Here is a 21,710-nt window from a genome sequence, read left to right as displayed (position 1 = left end):
CAGAGATGGAAAAAAAAAATTAAAATTGGGAACCAAACTTAGAATTGCCATTTTTATTCTGATAAGCAAGACATCTAAAATAGCAAATACCATCTAATTCCACCCTCAATTTAAAATAGGGCACTTTATATCCTCTTAAAACTTGAAGGATATAATCTCAGAACACAACAGTTCTTTAAATTGAATAAATTTGTGTTTGTACAAACTCAATAACTTATTCCTATTCTTCTCATGGAACAGAGAAACTTACAGAATAGCACTCTGTAAGCATGTCTTCAGAATCAACAAAGGAGGGAATACCATCAGATGTACTACTTCCCTTCATGCAGGGTGGAATATGAAATGGGGGAAATGGACTGATATTAGTAAAAGCAATTAGGAAGTTATTAGAATAACAAGAATTTAAAGTCCATGCAACAAAAGTAGGGGGTACAGAGAGCAACTAATAGAAGATAAAAATTCATCAGATTTAGACACAATATGAGAAATGAAGAAAAGGAAGAATCTAAAATCTATACAAAGTTTTCTGGTATTGGCTACTAGATAAATGGCTGTCATTTATTTAAAATATTGACTACAGAGGAGCAGATTTAAAGGAGAAGGTGATAAATTTCATTTCAGATACCTGAAATCTGAAGTCCCCAATGGCTTAAAGACACACTCACAGTTCAGGAAAAAATTTTCACAAGTCACAACTAAAAAGGTAGCCTATGTAGACTTTATATCATGCCAAGACAGAAAAATATTAACACCAGTATATAGGAGGGAGAAATAAACATTCTGATCAGTTTTTGGGCTGATTTAAGAATCAAACCTTTCTTACATAAATCTAATTCTATCCATCATTCAAATAACCTAATCTGAAGCAATCAGTTTGTCCCCTCTGAATTCTTCTAATAATTAAAGCATTGGGTTCATTTTCAAAAGATATGAACAATATTTTAACAATATCTTTTCCACTGTCTAGAAAAACTGAAGACCAAATGATTTCAGAGAATTCTATCTTTAAAGCATTATGTGCCTTGCACATAATGGATGCTTAAGCAAGTAGTTATTTTTATTTGCTTGTTTTCGCTGCATTGTTTTTGTACCTTTTTCAGCTATAACCTTCAATTTGTTTTTATAAGAGGTTTATTGAGATATAATTCACATACCATACAAGACATCCACTTAATGTATAAAACTGATTTTTTTTAGCATATTCAGAGTTGTGCAACCATCACAGAATCTGATTTTAGAATGTTTTCATCATTCCCAGAAGAAATCCTGTACGCATTTAAGTAATTTCCCCTTCCACCACTAATGTGCTTTCTCTCTATTAGGATTTGCATATTCTAGACATTTCACACCAATGAAATCACATGTGTAGTCTTCTGTGACTGGTTTCTTACACAATCAGCAAAATGTTTTAAAGGCTCAACCATGATGCAGTATGCACCAGTACTTTTTCTTTTATTGCCAAATAATATTACATTGACTGGATTATCACATTTTGTTTATCTATTATCAGTTACGTCATAACGCTTTCAAGGCTCATCCATGTTGTAGCATGTATCAGAATTTCATTCCTTTTTAAGGCTAAATAATATTCCTGTGTGTGTGTGTATACATACACACACAAACACACCCTACAATTTGTTTATCCATTCATTTGTCAAAGGTCACTTGGGTTGTTTCCACCTCTGGGCTATTCTGAATAATGCTGCTATGGACATCAGTGTACAAGTATCTCTTCGAGTCCCTGTTTTCAATTCTTTGGGGAATATACCTAAAAGTAGAATTACCAAGTCATATGGTATTCTATGCTTAACTTTTTTTTGAGGAACTGCCAAACTATTTTCCACAGTGGCTGCACCATTTTACATTCCCAAGAGCAATGAACAATTCCACTTTCTCCACGTCCTAGCCAACACTCGTTATTTTCCTTTTTAAAAATAAATAGCTATCTTTGTGGGTATCTCATTGTGGTTTTGATTTGCATTTTCCTAATGGCAAATGATGCTGAGCATCTTCTCACATGTTTATTGGCCATTTGTATATCTTCTTTGAAAAGTGTATGTTCAAGTCCTTTGCCCAGTTTTAATTGAGTTGTCCTTCTATTGCTGAGTTGTAATAGCTCTTTATATATTCTGGAACAAGTCTTGTTTCAGATTAAGTCTATGTTTTCTTCTAAGAGTTGTATAGTTTTAGGTCTTATATTTAGGTCTATGATAATACATTTTTATATTAATTTCTGTGTATGCATGAGGCAGATGTTCAATTTCATTCTTTTGCATGTGGATATCCTGATATGATTACTGAACTTTTAATACTCTTGTATTAATTTCTAAAATTAAGAGTCCTCTGATCTTGGCTTATATTTTAAAGATTGTTTTGGCTCTTCTAGTTTCCTGCCACTTCATCATGAATTTCACAGACTATTTCAAATTTTAACAATATTAACTCACCTGATTCAGGAAAACTAGTTGTCTTTCCATTTATTTAGGGGTCTCATTTCTTTCAGCAATGATTTTTAATTTTCCTTGTGCAAGTCTTGCACTTCCCTTTGTTAAATTTAATCTTAAGCATATTCTTTTTGAGGCTATTGTAAATGGAATTTTCATTAATTTCATTTTTTGAGTATTCACTGTTAAATATATAAAAATACAATTGATTTTTACTAACTGATCTTCTATCCTGTAATCTTGTAGAACATGTCTAATTCTGTTGTTCCATTTGTTTTTATTCTCTAAACTCTTATTTGTATTCCTTAAACAACCAAAATGATATGATTAAAAACTAAAACTTCATACAAACTCTTAACTTTATTTTAACATTAAAAAACGGTTGCTAGCTTAATAAAAATCACTAGGTAAATGGCTACAGGAATTTCCAACTTTCTGGGAGTGAAAAGAAAATTATCTTTTATTTCCGTGAAGTCCCTGTATACATAGAAACGATGGCTGAAGTCCCTGAGATGTTTATAATACATTGTTCAGTAAAACATTTTTATATATGTCAATGAATCACAATTATGTGCTATATTCTTAATTGTCTGACAATCCCTATTTAAGTCATTAAAACTCATTTTCTCTTCAAGAATAAAAAAAAAGGGTAAAAGAGGAAGAGTGAGTAACAAGCCAGAATGACTTAGGTTCACCACACTGTACTGTACTTAAGGTTGTCCAAATTTAATGCAAATTAAAAGAAATAGAAGAGAAACGAAGTCACTTCATATTTTTCATACCACAAATAAAAGATCTGATTTTTTTGGTTAGTTTTATCAGTCCACTTTTACTCCCCCAAAACTTTCAGATTATGAACAATCAAATGAAACCAAGAAGCAGATGGAGGGTTATTAAATTTTTGTTCAAGTTTCAGGGAGTTCTCGTTCTTTTCACTAAATTTCCTATTCCAAAACAAATGTTTTTAAAACAGGGCAGTAAAAAAAGAGAAAAACTTTAATTTCTGCAAATGTAACCAAAGCCAACCGGCCAATGCTTAATCATGGGAAATCATGTAATGCATAGTAATGGAAGCAAGCCCAGAATGCCATTCATTTCCTTGGTTCTCATTTACATCAATCAATGCCTTGACTGTGTTAATGGATAAATCCTTTTTTGAAAATTTTCCAGTCCAAAATTACTTAGTAATAACCAACAACTTAGAAATCTTAGGGCACTGTTTTTTTAATTGTTCATATACTGGAGAGCATCCATCTGATACGAGTGTAGTTTCTCTACTCAGACTGGGTAGTCTCCTCAATTTTAATTAAAAAAAGATATGGATCAATTCCAGCCCAACTTTATGAGAAATCCAGGTCAGAAAACCTGGTATTTTATACAACATGGAAAGACATGGAGTCCATTCATCCCTCAAGACACTTCAGGTCTAATACTTGAGTCAAGAAAAACTGTAGTAAAGTGACTATTTAGATCACTCTGTTGTCCCTTTCTGGAACTGCTTTCACTGAGCTGTGCTTTATTGGCATCATGTCCTCTGTTTACACTGAGATTTACTAAAAAAATTGTTTTACACTGAGATTTACTAAAAAATTGTTTTACCAAAGGAGGCTCAAGACACTATACAAGAGCATTTTTATATTTAATTGCCAAGCTTTGCTTCCTCTGAGGAATTGGTATATATTTTCCTTATGAAGAGGACATATTATTGAGCTGGTTATATTACTCTGATTTTGCTGACAGCCAAACCAAGAGTCCAAGTTTAACTTTAAAATGGTATAGGTCTATATGTAATGCTTATCTATGTTACAACCTTGACACATTTTTCAGTATTTTATCTGTATTTTTCCTTATTCTACTTTAAAACTATTTTCATTTTCTTATATAATTGTACATGTGTATATATGTATTTTCTTGGAAGCAGGCAGATGAGGAAAGAAAAATTAAAAACCATTGGTTCTTTTAATTCTTAAGAGAAATACTACTCAGCTCTGTAACAGATGATCTACAAATTAGGAAAAGGTGTCAATAATTGTAAAAAAACATTTAGAACCTCATTTTAAAAACCTTCTGTTTTACTTAGTTTTCATTAAAAAAAAAAAAAAAAAAAAAAAATCTCCCAACAAAGAAAAAAGTGAAAAGGCAGTAGTTGCCATAACTAAGTTACAGAAAAATATACACAGGTAACAAACATACTCATAGAATACTCCCAAAATTTTACCTTTAACAATATTAATTACAGAAATTCAATTTTCTTTTCAAAATATATAAAATTCTACTTAGTGTTACCAGAGAGATAAGATTATAATAGCTTTCAACCATTCAAATTTCAACAGAAATTCAAAGAAATACCAGCAAGATTAATATGCAGCCTCAGCTTACAAATGGCTGAGAACCAAAAGATACATAGGGAAGTCAATTGTTCGGAACTTAGAACCTACATGTTCTCAAAAACAATGCTATGCAGAAGTCCTAGATTCTTAAGCTCACGCACATTGCATACTAAGCATGTGACTTGGGGTAAATAATCTTTCCAGATTTCTGATCATTTATCTATGAAATGATAATATCTGCCCTACTTAACTAAAATTAAGTATTCTATAAAATGTCACGTAGTTTATAAACATAAGGTGTTTCCATATTATATAATACATAACATAACTGAAATTGATCTACCACGCCCTACCTAACCTTGGGTTCTCCTTTCTGAGGCTTCTGCTTTACTAAGTGTCTCAGGTAAGGAAAAAAAGTGTTACAATGCCAACAGTTATGAGAAACCTTCAGCTATTTTTTAGAAATAGTCCCTTCAATATTTAAAGGTCACATTCATTAAATATACATTTTATGGAGCAATCTCAAGACTGGTTAAGTAAAACTAAATTGTAACATGCAATTTAATACACTGATAACATTTTATACACCCTAAGTATAATCATCTCTTTAGACCAATGTAAAGCCAGGAAATAATGATATCAATAGCAGTAACAATCATATTTGGCAACAGCTGAGCTCCTACTACATTCCATGAACTGTGGTTGTAAGTGCTTTACAGGTACTATTTTTCTCAATTAATTGTAACAACTATATAAGGAAGATACTATTATTATCACCATTTTACAGATGAGTAAACAAAAGAAGTAAAATACATTGCTCAAAATCATACAGCTGTTAAATAGATGAACCAAGATTTTAGTTTGCGCAGTTTGACTTCAGAACTCATGATTTAACCACTTAAAGATTACATGATTCCAAGATGTAACTGAGGCTTATTTCAGCAACTTTATAGGAAATGGGAATGAGGGTATGCTAATCTGTGAACCAATAGATGAAAAGACAAAAAATGAGGGCAGAAAAATGGGTTCCATGGGTAATAAACATTGCAAACGCTTATCTCTTTTCTCTTTACAGCTATTCATAAAACAGATTTCCTTTTAATCAATCACAGATAAAGTAATCTGGATCAAAGCAACTCACACCCATTAATGAAATGTATATGCTGCATGTGAGAACCCAGGACCAGGGGCCCTGCCCACTCCTCCATTATGAACTGCACACAACCACCTAAATGACCAGTAAAGACATTAACTCCTCTAATCACTGTTTGTAACCAAATCTCACAAGGTCCACACCTCCCTCCCCCTCCCTCTGAATCAACACAGACAAAAACCTAAAGAAGTTTTACCAAATTGACTGCTGCGCCTGTGGGATACTGAGGCAGAGGGAATACTGTTTTCAGAACATGAAATAAGCAAGAAACTTGGCCCAATGTGGGGACATGCCCCAGGTCACCTCCACTGGAGCATGTTTGATAAATTACAAGACATACTAAGGGAGCTAGGAATGAAACATGCAGTTTATGCTGCTAACTGTGGGACCAGATAACAAAACTTTTCACCATGAGCATAAAAAAACACAATGTTACACAGTGCCCTGAATCAATGGTACAGAACACTGGTACCCATGCTTAGCACACTGGTGTGGCAACTCATCTTCAGGGCTGCCCAAGTAGTAACAGGTACTGGACAATCTGAACGCCCAATGTGAAAAGGAGCTGGAGTCAGGGCTATGGGCTGTGCCCCCAAAAGACATGACAGTCCAAATTGTGTGTCACACAAATAGCACATGTGGGCTGACCAAATAGCTGCCAGCACTAAAATTGAAGACACTGATTGACAGCTGAACCCTGTGCTAGTAAGGTTACGGAGTAAGTTATTATAAAAGCAAATATACACCAAATTTAGAACCAGATCACTGGAGGGAGAAATGAACTCTGATGGAAAAACTTGCTCCTTACACTATAAAAACACCTGCCCGCTCCCTTGCTTCCCCTGCAAAGGAGGCACAGCAAGCCTATTTTCCCCTCACATAGGGGACAGGTCAAGATCTCCAAATAAGGGCTATATATGGGGATGCTGGGGATCACAGGCTGCAAACTGAGATAACTATTTTTTGGTCCCCCACTAATGAATACAGAGTTTTGGCACTGGAGTGGAATGCACCCTAATATATGGAAAATGGATTAAAACAACACAACAAAAATTATCAGCCAGCAAAAGTCAGAATATCACTGTGCAAACTACTGCAGGTAAATTCCATTTCCAGTGTCAGGTAGTCAAAACTGTCCAAAGATGACATGCTAAGTGGTACCGGTAAAGGTACCCTCCCCCAGATGTATGGTGGCAATATGTCAATATAAGTTACCAGGGGCCATGAAAAAATCACTACCACCATTAAGGAATTGGAAAGATTGGGCATTATAATCCCCACTGACAGCCCATTTAATAACCCAGTCTGGCCAGTGAAAATGCCTGACAGTGCCTAGCACATGATTACTGATTATAGAGAACTTAACAAAGTAACTCTTATGCTTGCCACTTAAAGCAAATGGAGCTACCTTGTTGTAGGTCATAAGTGCTCAACTGGGCCAGTTTCATTCTGTTAGAGCTTCCTAATGCCTTTTTTAGTATTATTTTAGATCCCTCTAGACAGCCTGAGTTCACCTTCATGTGTGTGTGTGGGGGGGGGGAGGGGGCAATGGTGGACATCTGCCGTGCTACCACAAGGGTATCTTCATGGTCCCACTATCTGCCATGGTTTTGGTGGCTCAAGATTTAAAAATGTGGAAACCTGTGGCAGAGGTAACTCTGCTTCCTTACATTTATTGTGATGGTTAGGTTCATGTGCCAACTTGGACGGATGATAGTACTCAGCTGTCTGGTCAAGCAAACACTGGCCTAACAATTGCTGTGAGGATGTTTGTGGCTGGTTAATAAACCAACACGCTGGTTTATCAAATCATCAGTCAACTGACTGCAGCTGTGACTGACGACCCACCAAAGGGCGTGTCTTCCACTACGAGAGAATGCAATTGGCTGGATTTAATCCAATTAATCAGTTGAAGACTTATAAGCGAGATAGATAGAGGACCTTCACTACTTCTTCGGCTGCCCAGAGAAGCATTTCCTGAGGAGTTCATTTAAGTTGCTGGTTCATTTCCTAAGGATTTCATCGGACATCTTCCTTGGAGTTGACAGTCTGCTGACTGTTCTACAGAATTTGGACTTGTGCATACCCACAGCTGCATGAGTCACTTTTATAAATTTTATAGTCATAGATACCTCTCATTGATTCTGTTTCCCTAGAGAACCCTAACTAATATATTTATGATATAATTCTTGCAGAAATGGAAACCACGGCTAAGACTATCTACTCTGCTGTTGTTGATAAAGTGCAAAATTACCCCACTCCATGTACTCCTAAACAGCTCACAGCTTTCCTTGCTTTGCTGGGTTACTGTAGATCACTTAAATGCCTTTTAGCGCAGATTCTAAAACCTCTGAATGTCCTAGTTAGGAAAGGAAAAACATGGGAATGGGATGTTCCACAGCAAGCTGCTTATGAAAAAGCCAAATGGGCTATCACATAGGCTCATGCTTTACAGAGGGTAGAACCAGGTGTTGCCTTGCAAAATAGACATGGTCAGTACCGATTACTGGCTTTGGGTGGGGCTTGTGGCAAAGGCAACAGGCAAATCGAGTTCCCACTGGCTTCTGGTCTCAGCTCTGGAGAGGAGCCAAACTGCAGTACAGTCCCTTAGAAAAACAACTCTGTGCTGCCTATAATGCTTTACTGCAAGTTAAAGGACTAGCTCAGAAATGCCCTGTGAAATTAAAAACAGTCATCCCCATACAGAGGTGGATACAGGACACTGTCATTAAGCCTCACTCTGGCAATGCACAATTGAGCACATTAATGAAACGGAAAGCTTATCTGCTACAGAGCAGTATTTTCAACAACACCCCTTAAGTCCAGGGATGCACAGTATCTTAGGACCACCTTCTTATGTAGAAGAACATGTGCCCCTCCCTGCTGATCCTTCCAAGGTGACTGTTTCTGTGCCCACCATTGACAGATGTGGCAGTATACCCGAGTCTGCATGATAAACCGATGGATCAGCACATGGGCAGCCCACCACCTGGACGGCAGTGGCCATGCAACCTAGTACGGACACTATATGACTTTGCAAAGCTGCCAATGGGCTGAATTAAGGTCTGATGGATGGTCACTAGTCACAAAACAAGAGATGCACTGTTTGTACTAACAACTGGGCAGTGTACCAGGGCTTAGCAGTGTGGATGGCCACATGGAAGCAGGTGCAATGGACCATTGTTGCCAGCTCCATATGGGGGAAAGAAATGTGGGAAGACATCTGGTTTACCTGCCACAAGTGCAAGGTTAACTGTGCTTCATGTTTCTGCCCATACCATTGACTCTTCACCTGGCAATATCAGAGCAGACACTTTAGCAGAAGTTTGTAGCCTGGAGCCAACACTGCACTTGACTGCTGAATGGCTACATAGGAAAACAGGACACCAAGGATACTAGACTCTGTGGAAGCTGGTGCAGCAATTCCAGTTGCCCATCACGAAACAACAGCTAAAAGACGTGGTGGATGCCCGCCCTTCCTGTTTGCCACGATGATCCAGAATGCTTCCTCGCCAATTCAGTCACGTTGGCTGTGAGCAGATCCCATTCACCAAGTGGCAAGTACACCACATTGGGCCCCTTACCTTATCTGAGGGTGCAAAGTATGCCTTTACAGCCGGAGACATGGCTACTGGGCTGCTACAGGCCTTCCTAGTAGGAAAAGCTAACCAAAGGGCTACAATACATAGCCTAGAAAAAGTGTTTTCTTTGGGGTCCTGACACATGTGGACAGTGAGAGAGGGACCCCCTTTACTGGACAATTAACCCAAGCATAGGCTACTGAATATGACGTCTTATGGTCATACAACCCCACAGCAGTGGGGTTAATTGAAAGAATCAATGGGCATTTGAAAGAGTAGCTAAAAGATGACAAACAATCCCTGAAGCAGTAGAACTGTCAGTTATATCCAGCCCTCACCAGCCTCAATTCGTGACCTTGAGCAACTATTCTCACTCCTGTTGAAATGGTAACTGCAAGACCCATGCAAGTACTGCAAATTCAGGTAAAAGGACCAGCAACATTACTATCACAACGAGGTAATGAAAATAATTTGCTCTTGCCTGTGCCACAAGCATTAGAAATTAGGGAAAATAAGGCCGACTGGCTGTGGTCCTGACCAATGCAGCCACACTTGTTGGGAATCCTAAGCACGTGGGGTACTGGGATCGCCTAAGATTAAAGCATTCAACCCCAGTTTATACACAAAATGCCAAAAGTTGTATATATAACCAACCTGGAACATCTCTTCTCCCACCATACCTCAAGGTACTGTATGTATGACTTTGTGGACACTTATTATGCCTAAGCTAACAGCAGATTTAACTCCAGATCTAAAACCCCCTCATAGTACTCCTTCCCCAGGAACTCTTCTGTCCGCTAATGGAAAATTAACTTGTATACTGTTAGATCAGCAGGAATTACCCCTTATGGTTCCCCATACACATCTTTCTTTTTGCTTGGACTATAACTGGAACTGGATGCATGGAATACCCCACTGGCCTGGCAGAATTCAATGCTTTGGAAAATAAGACTGAAAATCATAGTTTTATGAATTGTCAGTAATATCTCTTTGTGGGGTTGTTATCGCTGTGTGGGGGGACTCCTAGTGTTCTGCTCTCTCTTATCCTGCAATGCCTATCCTATGGACAGTGCAGTCTGCAAAGGGGTGGACTGTGAGGATCCAGGGCCTGGGGCCCTGCCCAATCCTCCATTATGAGCTGCACACAGCGGCCTACATGACCAGGAAAAACATTAACTCCCCCAATCACTGTTAATAACCAAATCTCGTGAGACCCTGTTAGCACTCCCCTCTCTCTCTCTCTCTCTCTGTGCAGAACACTGACTTCACTTTCCCAACCCACTGCCATCGGGAAGAATCTTCTCCTGTTTTAAAATTCCCTAATTAAATTCATGGGTAACTCCATGCCAGGAGTGTTCTTTAGTCTTAGGTCATTTGGTCTTTGGAACATTATAGAACACAGGGATTTCAGTTAAAGCGAAACAGGCTGGGGAGAGCTCATTTATGATTGGATCTGTTACTGTAATGCTTTTAAAAAAAGAAAGATTGCAAGCAATTTATGGCAGCTGGAAAGCATGAAGGAAGCCCCCTAACTTTACAACACTGATAATAATACTAGAAATCAATAAAAAGTAACAATAAAAATTGTTTGGTTTCAATTTTAAATGTTTGAAAAGTAATTTCTTATTTTACTTTCATATTTACATATATTAAAAAATTTGAAACAGAACAAATTCAACACCTAAAGGGTCTACCATCACCTTTTAGGTATGGCCATTTCATAGTTATTAAAATATTATTTAAATTATTTTTTGATTCATGCATGTTATTTATCAGCACAATGAAAAAATGGGACTTTTGGACTAGTCTGACACTAAAAACAAACTGAAAGGAAAAGTTTGGAAATAGTCATATTTTATAATGAATATCAATAAATTTTCTAAATACATGCAAGATGTTTAATAGCTAAGATATTATTATAATAATTACTATAACAATAAAAATAAAAACAAATACAACAACAGTTAACAAAGGCTTACCACATGCCAGGCATTATCATTCGATATATTAATTCATTTAACTCTTACAACCCTATGAATTGGTAATATGGAAGCTAAGACACAAAGAGGTTAAGTGACTTTCCTCAGGTTCAAACAGCTAGTTAAGTGGTGGAACAGGATTCCAATACAGACAGCATATATAGTCTGTTTTCAGTTTGTGTTCCTCACTAATAAGTTACATGAGAAATTAGACAAAGATCAGTAGAGAAATGTATAAAGACAACAAGAAACAATTTTGTGCTCTTTAGAAACCACAGACTTTTAACGTGCCACATTTCTATGTAATGCAAACTATTATGATTCTGTACCTCAGGCAAGTATACACTCACCTAGCAACAGAATAATTAAAAAAAAAAAGATGAACTAACATTGAAATAATACCAAGTAAAAAGTTCATATAAAGTCAATGAAGTGAGTAGTAGATACGGGAATTGTAGAGAAATTATATTTTTACTTTAGTTTCTTTCTGAATATTTATAAAACGTTCATTACTGTGGAGGAACATTTTTAAATGAGACTTTGTCATATAGCAGATCACATGATATATGAATACTTTGAGAAACAAATTAAAAATATATACTAATTTTCATTAGAGGATTCTTTTAAGTTTTACTTAATATAAGACTTCTGCAAATCACATCTTATTTAATTAGCTTTCAGCCAATAAGGCAATGAATTTAAATTAGAAAGACAAACGATAAATTTCATTAAACTTACAAATCATGTCCTGAGATTTATCCTGTTTTATATTACAAACATTGTGTTAGAACATCAATAAGCCATTTTAAAAACCATGCTGTTGGGCCTAAGTAAAATTAGCTACATAATAGTAAATGGATGAACGAGTGCAAACACTCATGACTAGCAAGAAAAAGAGAAATTAAAAATTCATTTAAAAGAATATCTTCATAAAAGTAAACGTCAAAAGTAAAAATCAAACATCAAAGATAAAGAGAATCCTGAAAGCAGCAAGAGAAAAGCGATCTATCACATACAAAGGAAGCTTAATAAGACTATGTGTGGATTTCTCAATAGAAACCAAGGAGGCAAGAAGGAAGTGGGGTGAAATATTTAAGATACTGAAAGAGAAAAACTGCCAACTAAGAATCCTATATCCAGCAAAACTGTCCTTCAAATATGAGGGAGAGTTTAAAATATTCTCTGATAAACAATGACGGAGTTTGTGAACAAAATAACTGCTCTACAGGAAACACTAAAGGAAGCCCTGCAGACAGAAAGGAAAAGACAGGAGAGAGGTTTGGAAAACAATTCTGGGAGATAGTAGCACAGCAAAGTAAGTACATTGAACAAAGATGACCGTGAATATGGTTGAAAGAGGAAGGCTGGGACCATGTGGGACACCAGAACAAAAGACGAATGATAAAGACTGGGACAGTGTAACTCGGAAACCTAGGGTGCTAAATGATCGTAATAAAAGGTATAAATATGTTTTTACATGAGGTAGAAAAAATGAATGTCAACACTGCAAGGTGTTAAAATAGGGTGGGATTGGGGAGAAAATACAATCAATGCAAACTAGAGGCTATAATTAACAGAAACACTGTATTATGCTTCCTTTAATATAACAAAGACAATATATCAAATCTAAATGCATATGTGGGGAACAGGGGAAGGGTATGGGACTCCTTGCATTGGTGATGTTGCCTGACTCTTTATTCTACTTTAGGTTAATGCTATCTTTCCTTTTGTCACTTTCTAACTATCAAGTTTTGTTTTTTGTTTGTTTCTTTGTTTTTCTCTCTCTGCTTTTTCTTTTGCCTCTCTGTCTTCTTTGATTCTTCCTCTGTCTTTGTGGAAGAAATGGAGATGTCCGTATATAAAGAGTGGTGATGGTGCTCGATACATAAATATATGACTATATGGGGAACCAACGATTGTTTACTTAGGACAGAATGTATGGTATGTGAACAAAACCATCTTAAAAGAAATAGGTTGATGAAGAAACCCTGAGGGCACTATATTGAGTGAAATAAGACAGACACATAAGGCAAATATTGAAGGGTCTCATTGATATGAACTAATTATAATACGCAAACTCATAGACATGAAATATAAGTTACCAGGATATAGAAATGAGGCTAAAGAATGGGAAGCAGTTGCTTATTATGAGCAGAATGTTCAACTACAGTGAACTTAAATGCTTGGAAACAGACAGAGGTGATGGTAGCACGTTGTGAGAATAACTAACAGTGTTGAATGGTGTGTGAAGGTGGTGGAAAGGGTAAGCTCAGAGTCACGCATGTCACCAGAAGGAAAGCTGGAGGTTAAAAGATGGGAATGTATAAAACAGTGAATCTTGTGGTGGATAATGTCCATGATCAACTATACAAATATTAGAAATCTCTCTCATGAGCTAGAACAAATGTATGTCACTATAACTAGAAGTTAATAATGGAGAAGCATATAGGGAAAAATATATATACCTATTGCAAACTATATACTACAGTTAGTAGTATTTTAACATTCTTTCATCAACAGTAACAAATATACTATACCAACACTATGAATCAATAATGGAGGGGGCGTGGTCAGGAGTATGGGAGGATCTGAGTTTCCTTCTCTTTATTTCTTTTCTGGAGTAGTGAAAATGTTATAAAAATTGAAAAAAAAAATTAATCGTGTTGATGGATGCACAGCTGTATGCTTGGGATCTTTGGATAGTTGTATGGTATCTGAACAACCTCAACTGAAATACACACACACACACACACACACACACACACACACATGAGGAGTATCTTCATATACTAAAGTATGCTGATTTAATCATCACCAACCATTAAAAGTAAAATATTTGGAAGCTGTATTCTCAAGGGAAAACCTTAATCATTATTTCATCACCTCTGGACATGCAGAGAAAAGTCAGAGGAGTATAATGTCAGAGAAAAAGGATGCTGTTTTTGGTCCTTTGACAAAACCATTCACATTGATGAGCTGACATTTTTAAGAACAAAGATTTGCAAGCCTTTGTAAAGAATCATGATTTTATAATAGGCCACAATCCCTTATCCATAATTATGGAACAAGAGATGTTTGAAAAAGCAACTATGGACATATATCAGATGTTACCTGATAGTCAGAATCCATTCTAAAAGAAGAGTCTCTTGGTGATAGGCAATCATTTTAAACTACTTCCTCCACTTCCAGACATCATCCTAGCACTTAAAGAGTTAGAAGGTTGAACAGGAAATTCTTCTTGGAATCCTTGAAGGTTTAGACTCCATTCTTTAGGTTTCTGTGAAATGCAATTTTGATTAATTGCCTTTCACAAAACATGCAAATCTTCAATTCTTACTATATAATTATCAACTGACAGAAAGAATTAACTATGAACTATCTGGCACGGTAAGTAGTGAAACTATTAACCACCTCTCTTCTACAATGCAGAAAGATCTCCATGAAATGAAAAAAACGCTTTAAAAGGGGGATGAAGAACTTTGAGATTCTTGTTTCCAAAGCTCTTTTCCCTAACTCAATTTTTACTATATAGAATTTATCATTAACACTCTTGCTATTCTTATCGACTATTAGTGTCCAATGTAACAATGAGTACTGACTATAATATTTTATTTGCATACCCCATAACACCACATGATCGCACAGGCTTTTATATGTGTCTGGAGGGTCCACACAGTCCCCATCCAATTCCTGGGCATCCTTCTCTGAGTGCTTCCACTTTATACAAACTTTAATTAAGACATTATGCCACTTTATACTGTAATTTGTTTATCTTTCTTTCTAAACAATCACTTTCTTTGGGGCAGAACCATTTTAAGTATCTTATTATCATTGTCTGGCATATAATAAGTACTTAATAAACACAAGTTGAAACATAATAAGAGAGGAGGAACCTAAGATGGTGGCTAGGTGAGACAGAGAAAAAAACACCTCCGTGGAAATCACTAGATAAAAAACCAGAAAGTGACCTAGAACACCACTTCCAGAGTAGCACCAGCCGGACAAGTTCTGCTAAAGCGACAGGGAACATGCGTTTGGTGAAACCAGGAGTCTGCATTCTGAAACGCGTGAGTGAGACGGCTGAGTCCCTCGGCCACGCTGCAGTGTGGGAAACGGTGGGTTGGTGTTTAAAAGAAACAAAAAAAAAAAAAAAAAAAAAGAAGCCCGGGAACAGCTGCAGATAAGATGGGAGCGGTCTGGACTAACGCCTTGGTGTCTGGGGTAGAGATACCCCTTCCCACACCCACTGCTGATTGTCTCAGGTCCAGGGGAGCAAAGGGGAGACGCACGACTTGCAGCCGTCTCCCCCGCGGGCGGGGCTACTCCTGCCTGGGGCCGAACACACAGCACAGAGCCAAGCCAAGAAACCCAGCCTGACAGGGAGTCTTTCCCGCAGCACCGCTCACCCGACACAGTATCGGCCATGGACAACGGCCTTGAATACATCCACAGCTGATTGTCCTGGAGCTGGGAGAGCAGAGCTGTGCAGAAAGGGGCAAGATAATGTGTCCCATTCAACCATCTTTGAAGCAGGCTGGGAACGCCCCTACACAGCCCGGCGGCCCAGGGCTTCCCTGGAGGCCGGCGCTCACTTGTGACGTGGCACGGCCCTCCCCCACTCAGCAGAGGTCCTGGAAAAGCACAGCAGGGAGGGGGGAACCGCTCGGAAATCCCAGGGAACGTACGCCAATACCAAGGACTTTTGGGTCAGCGTCAGAGAACAGCCTTAAATCTCCGGGAACACCTGGGAGGTCTGATTATTAAACCTGCCCTTCCTCCCTAACCGCTCAGGCATACGCCCCTCATTGAGGGCAGACAGCACGAACAACACACCCAAATTAAGTGCACCAATTGGACCCCAAAAGAATCAGATCCTCACACACCACAAAGTTGGGGAGAACTGACTTGGGGGGAGTAAGTGACTCACGGACACCATCTGGTTAGTTAGAGAAAGTGTATGTCACCAAGCTGCAATTCTAACAAATTAAAGATCAAGTAAAGCAAATGCCAAGAGGCCAAAAACAACAGAAAATCTTAAAGCATATGATAAAACCAGACGGCATGGAGAACCTGAACCCAAACACTCAAATCAAGAGATCCGAAGACACACAGTACCTGGCAGAATTAATCAAAGAACTACAGACAGGCAATGAGAGCACGGCACAGGACATAAAAGACTTGAAGAAGAGCATGGCACAGAATATAAAAGACATAAAGAAGACCCTAGAAGAGCATAAAGAAGATATTGCAAGAGTAAATAAAAAAAAATAGAAGATCTTATGGACATTAAAGAAACTGTAGGCCAAATTAAAAAGACTCTGGATACTCATAATACAGGATTAGAGGAAGCTGAACAACTCAGGCTCCTCAAGGAGCACAGAACAGAAAATGAAAGAACAAAAGAAAGAATGGGGAAAAAAATTGAAATGGATCTCGGGGATACGATAGATAAAATAAAACGTCCAAATTTAAGACTCATATTGGTGTCCCAGAAGGGGAAGAGAAGGGTAAAGGTCTAGAAAGAATATTCAAAGAAATTGTTGGGGAAAACGTCCCAAACCTTCTACACAATATAAATACACAAAGCATAAATGCCCAGTGAACTCCAAATAGAATAAATTCAAACAAATCCACTCCAAGACATATTCTGATCAGACTGTTAACTACTGAAGAGAAGGAGCAAGTTCCGAAAGCAGCAAGAGAAAAGCAATTTACCACATACAAAGGAAACAACGTAAGACTAACTAATGACTACTCAGTGGCCACCATGGAGGCGAGAAGGCAGTGGCATGACATATTTAAAATCCTTAGAGAGAAAAATTTCCAACCAAGAATACTTTATCCAGCAAAACTCTCCTTCAAATTTGAGGGAGAGCTTAAATTTTTCACAGACAAACAAATGCTGAGAGATTTTGCTAATAAAAGACCTGCCCTACTTCAGATACTAAAGCGAGCCCTACCAACAGAGAAACAAAGAAATGAGAGCGAGATATAGAGACTTTTAACAGACATATATAGAATATTACATCCCAGGTCACTGGGACACACGTTCTTCACTAGTGATCACGGATCTTTCTCCAGAATGGACTGTACGCGGGGACATAAAAACAAGCCTCAATAAAATAAAAAATAAAAAAATGAATTTGTTCAAAGCACATTCTCTGAGCACAATGGAATACAAATACAAGTCAATAACCATCAGAGTCTTGGAGAATTCACAAACACCTGAAGGATAAAAATGAGGGGGAGATGAAAACATTCCAGGATAATCAAAAGCTGAGGGACTTCATCACCAGTAGATCAGTCCTAAGCAGGCTGAAAGGAAGGGACACTAAACAATTGACTGAAACCACAAGAAGAAATAAAGATTTCCAGTAAAGAGCACATGGTAAATATAAAGACCAATGCTACTGTATTGTTGATTTATAACTCCACTATTTACTTCCTACAGGATCTAAAATACATAAACTGTAATGATAAATTGGAGGTTTTGGACTGAATGTAAAATATGTGATTTTTGATAAGAACTACATAAAGGTGGGGGAATGGAGGAGTATAGGAACACAGTTTACGTGTCCTATTGAAGTTAAGTTGGTATCAAAGAAAAACAAGATTGTTATAGATTTAAGATGTTAAATTTAAGCAACTGATCCTGTAAGATTGAACTTATTTCAAAATAAAATTTATTATTAAAAAAAAAAGCAATGGCAAATTATTAAAGGAAAAAGAAATATAGTAAGAGAATGAATTTATGTTCCTTTTATTTTCCACTCTTATAGGACCTCTTAATTATGGCAATACTAATAGCAACAGCTGTTATATACTCAGCATTATATGCCAAGCCTGGGGATAGGAGGCTTCTGTTTATTATTTCATTTAACCCTCAAAGCAATCCTCTGAGATAGGTACTATAAGAAAACTGGCACTGAAAAGTAAAGTCATTTATTCAGTCACATAGTTGTGAAATGTTTCCTGAAATGTTTTCAAAGAAATTTTATAATAATGAAAAATCAAAATATTTTAAAAGATCAATCTATAATGCACACCGTATGATTTTAATTATGTAAAACAAACAAGCAAACAAAAAAGAGAGAAAGAAAGGAAGAAACTTGGAAGGAAATCAACCAGAATGTTAAATTTGGTTACATAAAATTTGGAATTGAATATTCTGCCAGTTTAGGTATATTATGTCCCCCCAAAAGCCATATTCTTTAATGCAATCTTGTGAAGGCAGATTGATTAGTCTGTTGATTAGGGTGGAACCTCTGACTGAATTATTTCCATGGAGGTATGGCCCTGCACATTCAGGGTGGGTCTTTATTAGTTCACTGCAGTATTTAAGAGAGAAGCTAACAGTCAACACAGGCCCAGACGCTTGCTAATGCTTGGAGAAGCTTGCAGATGCAGGCAGAAGGACGTTTAGAGACACTAAACCAAGAGATGAAGCCCAGAGTTTGCCCCAGGAGAATCAAGCAGAGAGCTGAGAGAAGCTAAGACAGATGCCCAGAAACATCTTGGAGAAATCCATTTTGAAACATAACCCTGGAGCAAAGGACCAGCAGATATCAGCCATGTGCCTTCCCAGCTGACAGAGGTGTTCCGGACACCATCAGCCGTTCTTCAGTGAAGTTACCTTCTTGCTGATGCCTTTGTCTGGACTTGTCTATGGCTTTAGAACTGTGACTTTGTAAACTAATAAATCACATATATAAAAGTTAATCAGTTTCTGGTATTTTGCATAACGGCAGCACGGACAAACTAGAATAAATACCTTCCCCCTTTATGTATTTAATAGTTTCTGTTTTCTTCACTAATTATTTCCCAGCCCATGCCAAAGGAACCACTAACTACCCTGATTTTTAAAATGTAAATGCAATTTGCTTGACACTATTACTAGTGAGATTCATCCAGGTTTGGTGCATACAGTTGTATTAAGTGCGCTTTAGTGGTTTATATGGTATTCCACTGTACAAATGAACACACATTTTCCCATTCCACTTTGGATGGACAAAGGACTGTTACCAGTTTTGGGCTATTACAAATAGGACTACTATGTGGACACTATTTTTACAAATTAATAAAAACTTAAAAAATTTTTTTCCTAACGAAAAGGATTTAATGAGGCCTCTGGATACCTGAGATGTAACTGGTCAAGAGAGTAGAAAGAGTACATAAGAAAGGGACAAACAGTAAGAAAAGAATCGAATCACAACAATCTCTTCAATTTCTCCACAGTCACTCAATTTCAAAGTCAAAATTCCAACCTACTCTCTTATTGTTCTTGTAGGGGACTGGAATTCAAGCAAATACAAACAGATGCACCTCACTTATTCTGTATGAACCTTGGATTAGGTATATACTTGCTTTATTAAAACATTCAAATGTAATCAGTCAAGCTAAAATATTTAATTTTCAGACTGCATCCTCATTAATTTATCAACGCAGTTTTGGATTAATTATGTCTCTCTACCTTAAAGTTACTACAAAAGAATTTCTTTATGTCTGAAAACCATGGTGTCAGGCAATGAAAGAAAAGAGGACAAAAAGAACAACAGTCTATATGTAGTGGGAGGTATACGACAAACATGAAGAAATGTTAACACAGAACAAGTTATCAACTAAAACCATGCAACCAAGAATATGCAGCTCATGAACCAGAGTAAGAAAGTTATACTACACAATATGATTAAATCAAAGAAAGCTTTTCAAAAGAGGTATGCTTTGAACTTCCAATTAAACACGACATATTCTTCTTATACACATCTATTTTGCCCCCTCCTTCCAAATTTCCAGTAAAATGACAGTGAATGACTCAAAGCCTTAACCATGAAGATAACAGGAAAGGAGACCATAGAAGGCAAGAGATTTCAATGTATATTTGGAAAATACAAAGTAGGAAGAGAGGTAGAATAATTTAGAGAATGAAAGCAGAGGATGAACCTGTACCCTAGATACCTAAGAAAGAGGTAGTAACTGGAAACAAAGCATATGGCCTATAGTCAAAGCATATGGCACCCTTAAAAATTTTTGGAGATGCAAAATAAAAAGAGACAGTGACTGGGTGGGGTTGAAAAGAGAGTCGCTGAATTAAAATCTATACTTGGAGAAGGAGAACCCCAGATTCTCACCCTAGCTCCATTCCAAAGACAAGATATTTATTTTTGAGAGAATAAGAATGTCATAGGCAAATTTTCCCCCTGAAATATACGATCATCTCTTGTGGGGTTTGGGGAGAGTTAGGTATAAAGAATTAAAAGAAACCAACATTGAGATCTAAACACTCTTTCCTAGTCCTGCTTCTACAATGCTGTCAGTCGACTAAGAGATTCTTCTTTTGGAACATCAAGCAATACCAGAGATAAGATTTCTGGATATTAACATTTGGAATGCTCCCAAGCAAAAAAAACTAGCTTGCCACTTGACCATCCTACTCTACAGCAAAGTCCACAAGGCTTCAAGAGTTGCACATCAGCTTTTTTAGTGTTTCCCTTGAACAGACAAAACACCAAGGAATACTAAGTACCCAAAGAAGGCCTCCAATGTGAAAGACAGGCCAAACCAACAAAAGCAAATGGAACCTAGATGATGCAAAGGGGCTAATTACTATCCTCAAAGGGTTAAAAAAAATTATTCATAAAATAAAAAAGGAGGCTTGAGGAAGCAGCCCAACTCTAATATTGAGCTCGTGGTAACTCAAAATGTGATACATACTGAAACAAATTCAACGTATGAACTGGGAGAAAGATGAGGAAACTTCCTGGAGAGTAAAATAAAAAGAACTAGGAAATGTAAAAGTAAAAGTACTATCCAGGGGACCTATCATTTGACTATGGTTATAGAAAGAGAGAAGAAAAAAATGGAGAACAGGAAATTACCAAAGAAATAAAGGATTTTTAAGATACAACTCTTCCAGGAAATCTTCCTGAACCCCGTCTGCTTCTCCCCCTCCCTGGTTGAATTATGTGATTTGAAGCAGGTCGTAACTAACTGTGTGATCCTATAAAAAAAGATTATTTAAATCCAAACCTTTGTTTTCTGATCTATAAACTAGGGAATATTTTATACCTAATAAGTTGCTCTAAGGAGTCAATGAAATTTTAAGGTAACTTAACCCTAAGTGCCTTTTATATTTCCTTTATTACACCTGGTTCTGCATGTAAGCTCACTCTGTGTCCAAAGGGATCACGACAGATGGTATAGTAATAAAGGCCAGAAACCTCCAG

General features: G+C 37.2%; 1 protein-coding gene across 1 annotated transcript in view; it reads right to left on the bottom strand.

Moving 5' to 3' along the window:
* The window catches only part of MARCHF7 (membrane associated ring-CH-type finger 7), a 47,277-nt gene extending 32,524 nt beyond the window's left edge, over positions 1–14,753 (bottom strand). The window contains 3 exon segments of the mRNA XM_037848969.1: positions 14,599–14,652; positions 14,654–14,713; positions 14,715–14,753. Coding sequence (XP_037704897.1) covers positions 14,599–14,652; positions 14,654–14,713; positions 14,715–14,753 — 153 coding nt within the window.
* Between the last annotated feature and the right edge of the window lie 6,957 nt (positions 14,754–21,710).

The sequence above is a fragment of the Choloepus didactylus genome, chromosome 9 (genome assembly GCF_015220235.1).
Source record: "Choloepus didactylus isolate mChoDid1 chromosome 9, mChoDid1.pri, whole genome shotgun sequence".
Lineage (NCBI taxonomy): Eukaryota > Metazoa > Chordata > Mammalia > Pilosa > Megalonychidae > Choloepus > Choloepus didactylus.
Note: the sequence above shows the minus strand (reverse complement) of the source record. Positions and strands in the feature narration are given on the sequence as shown.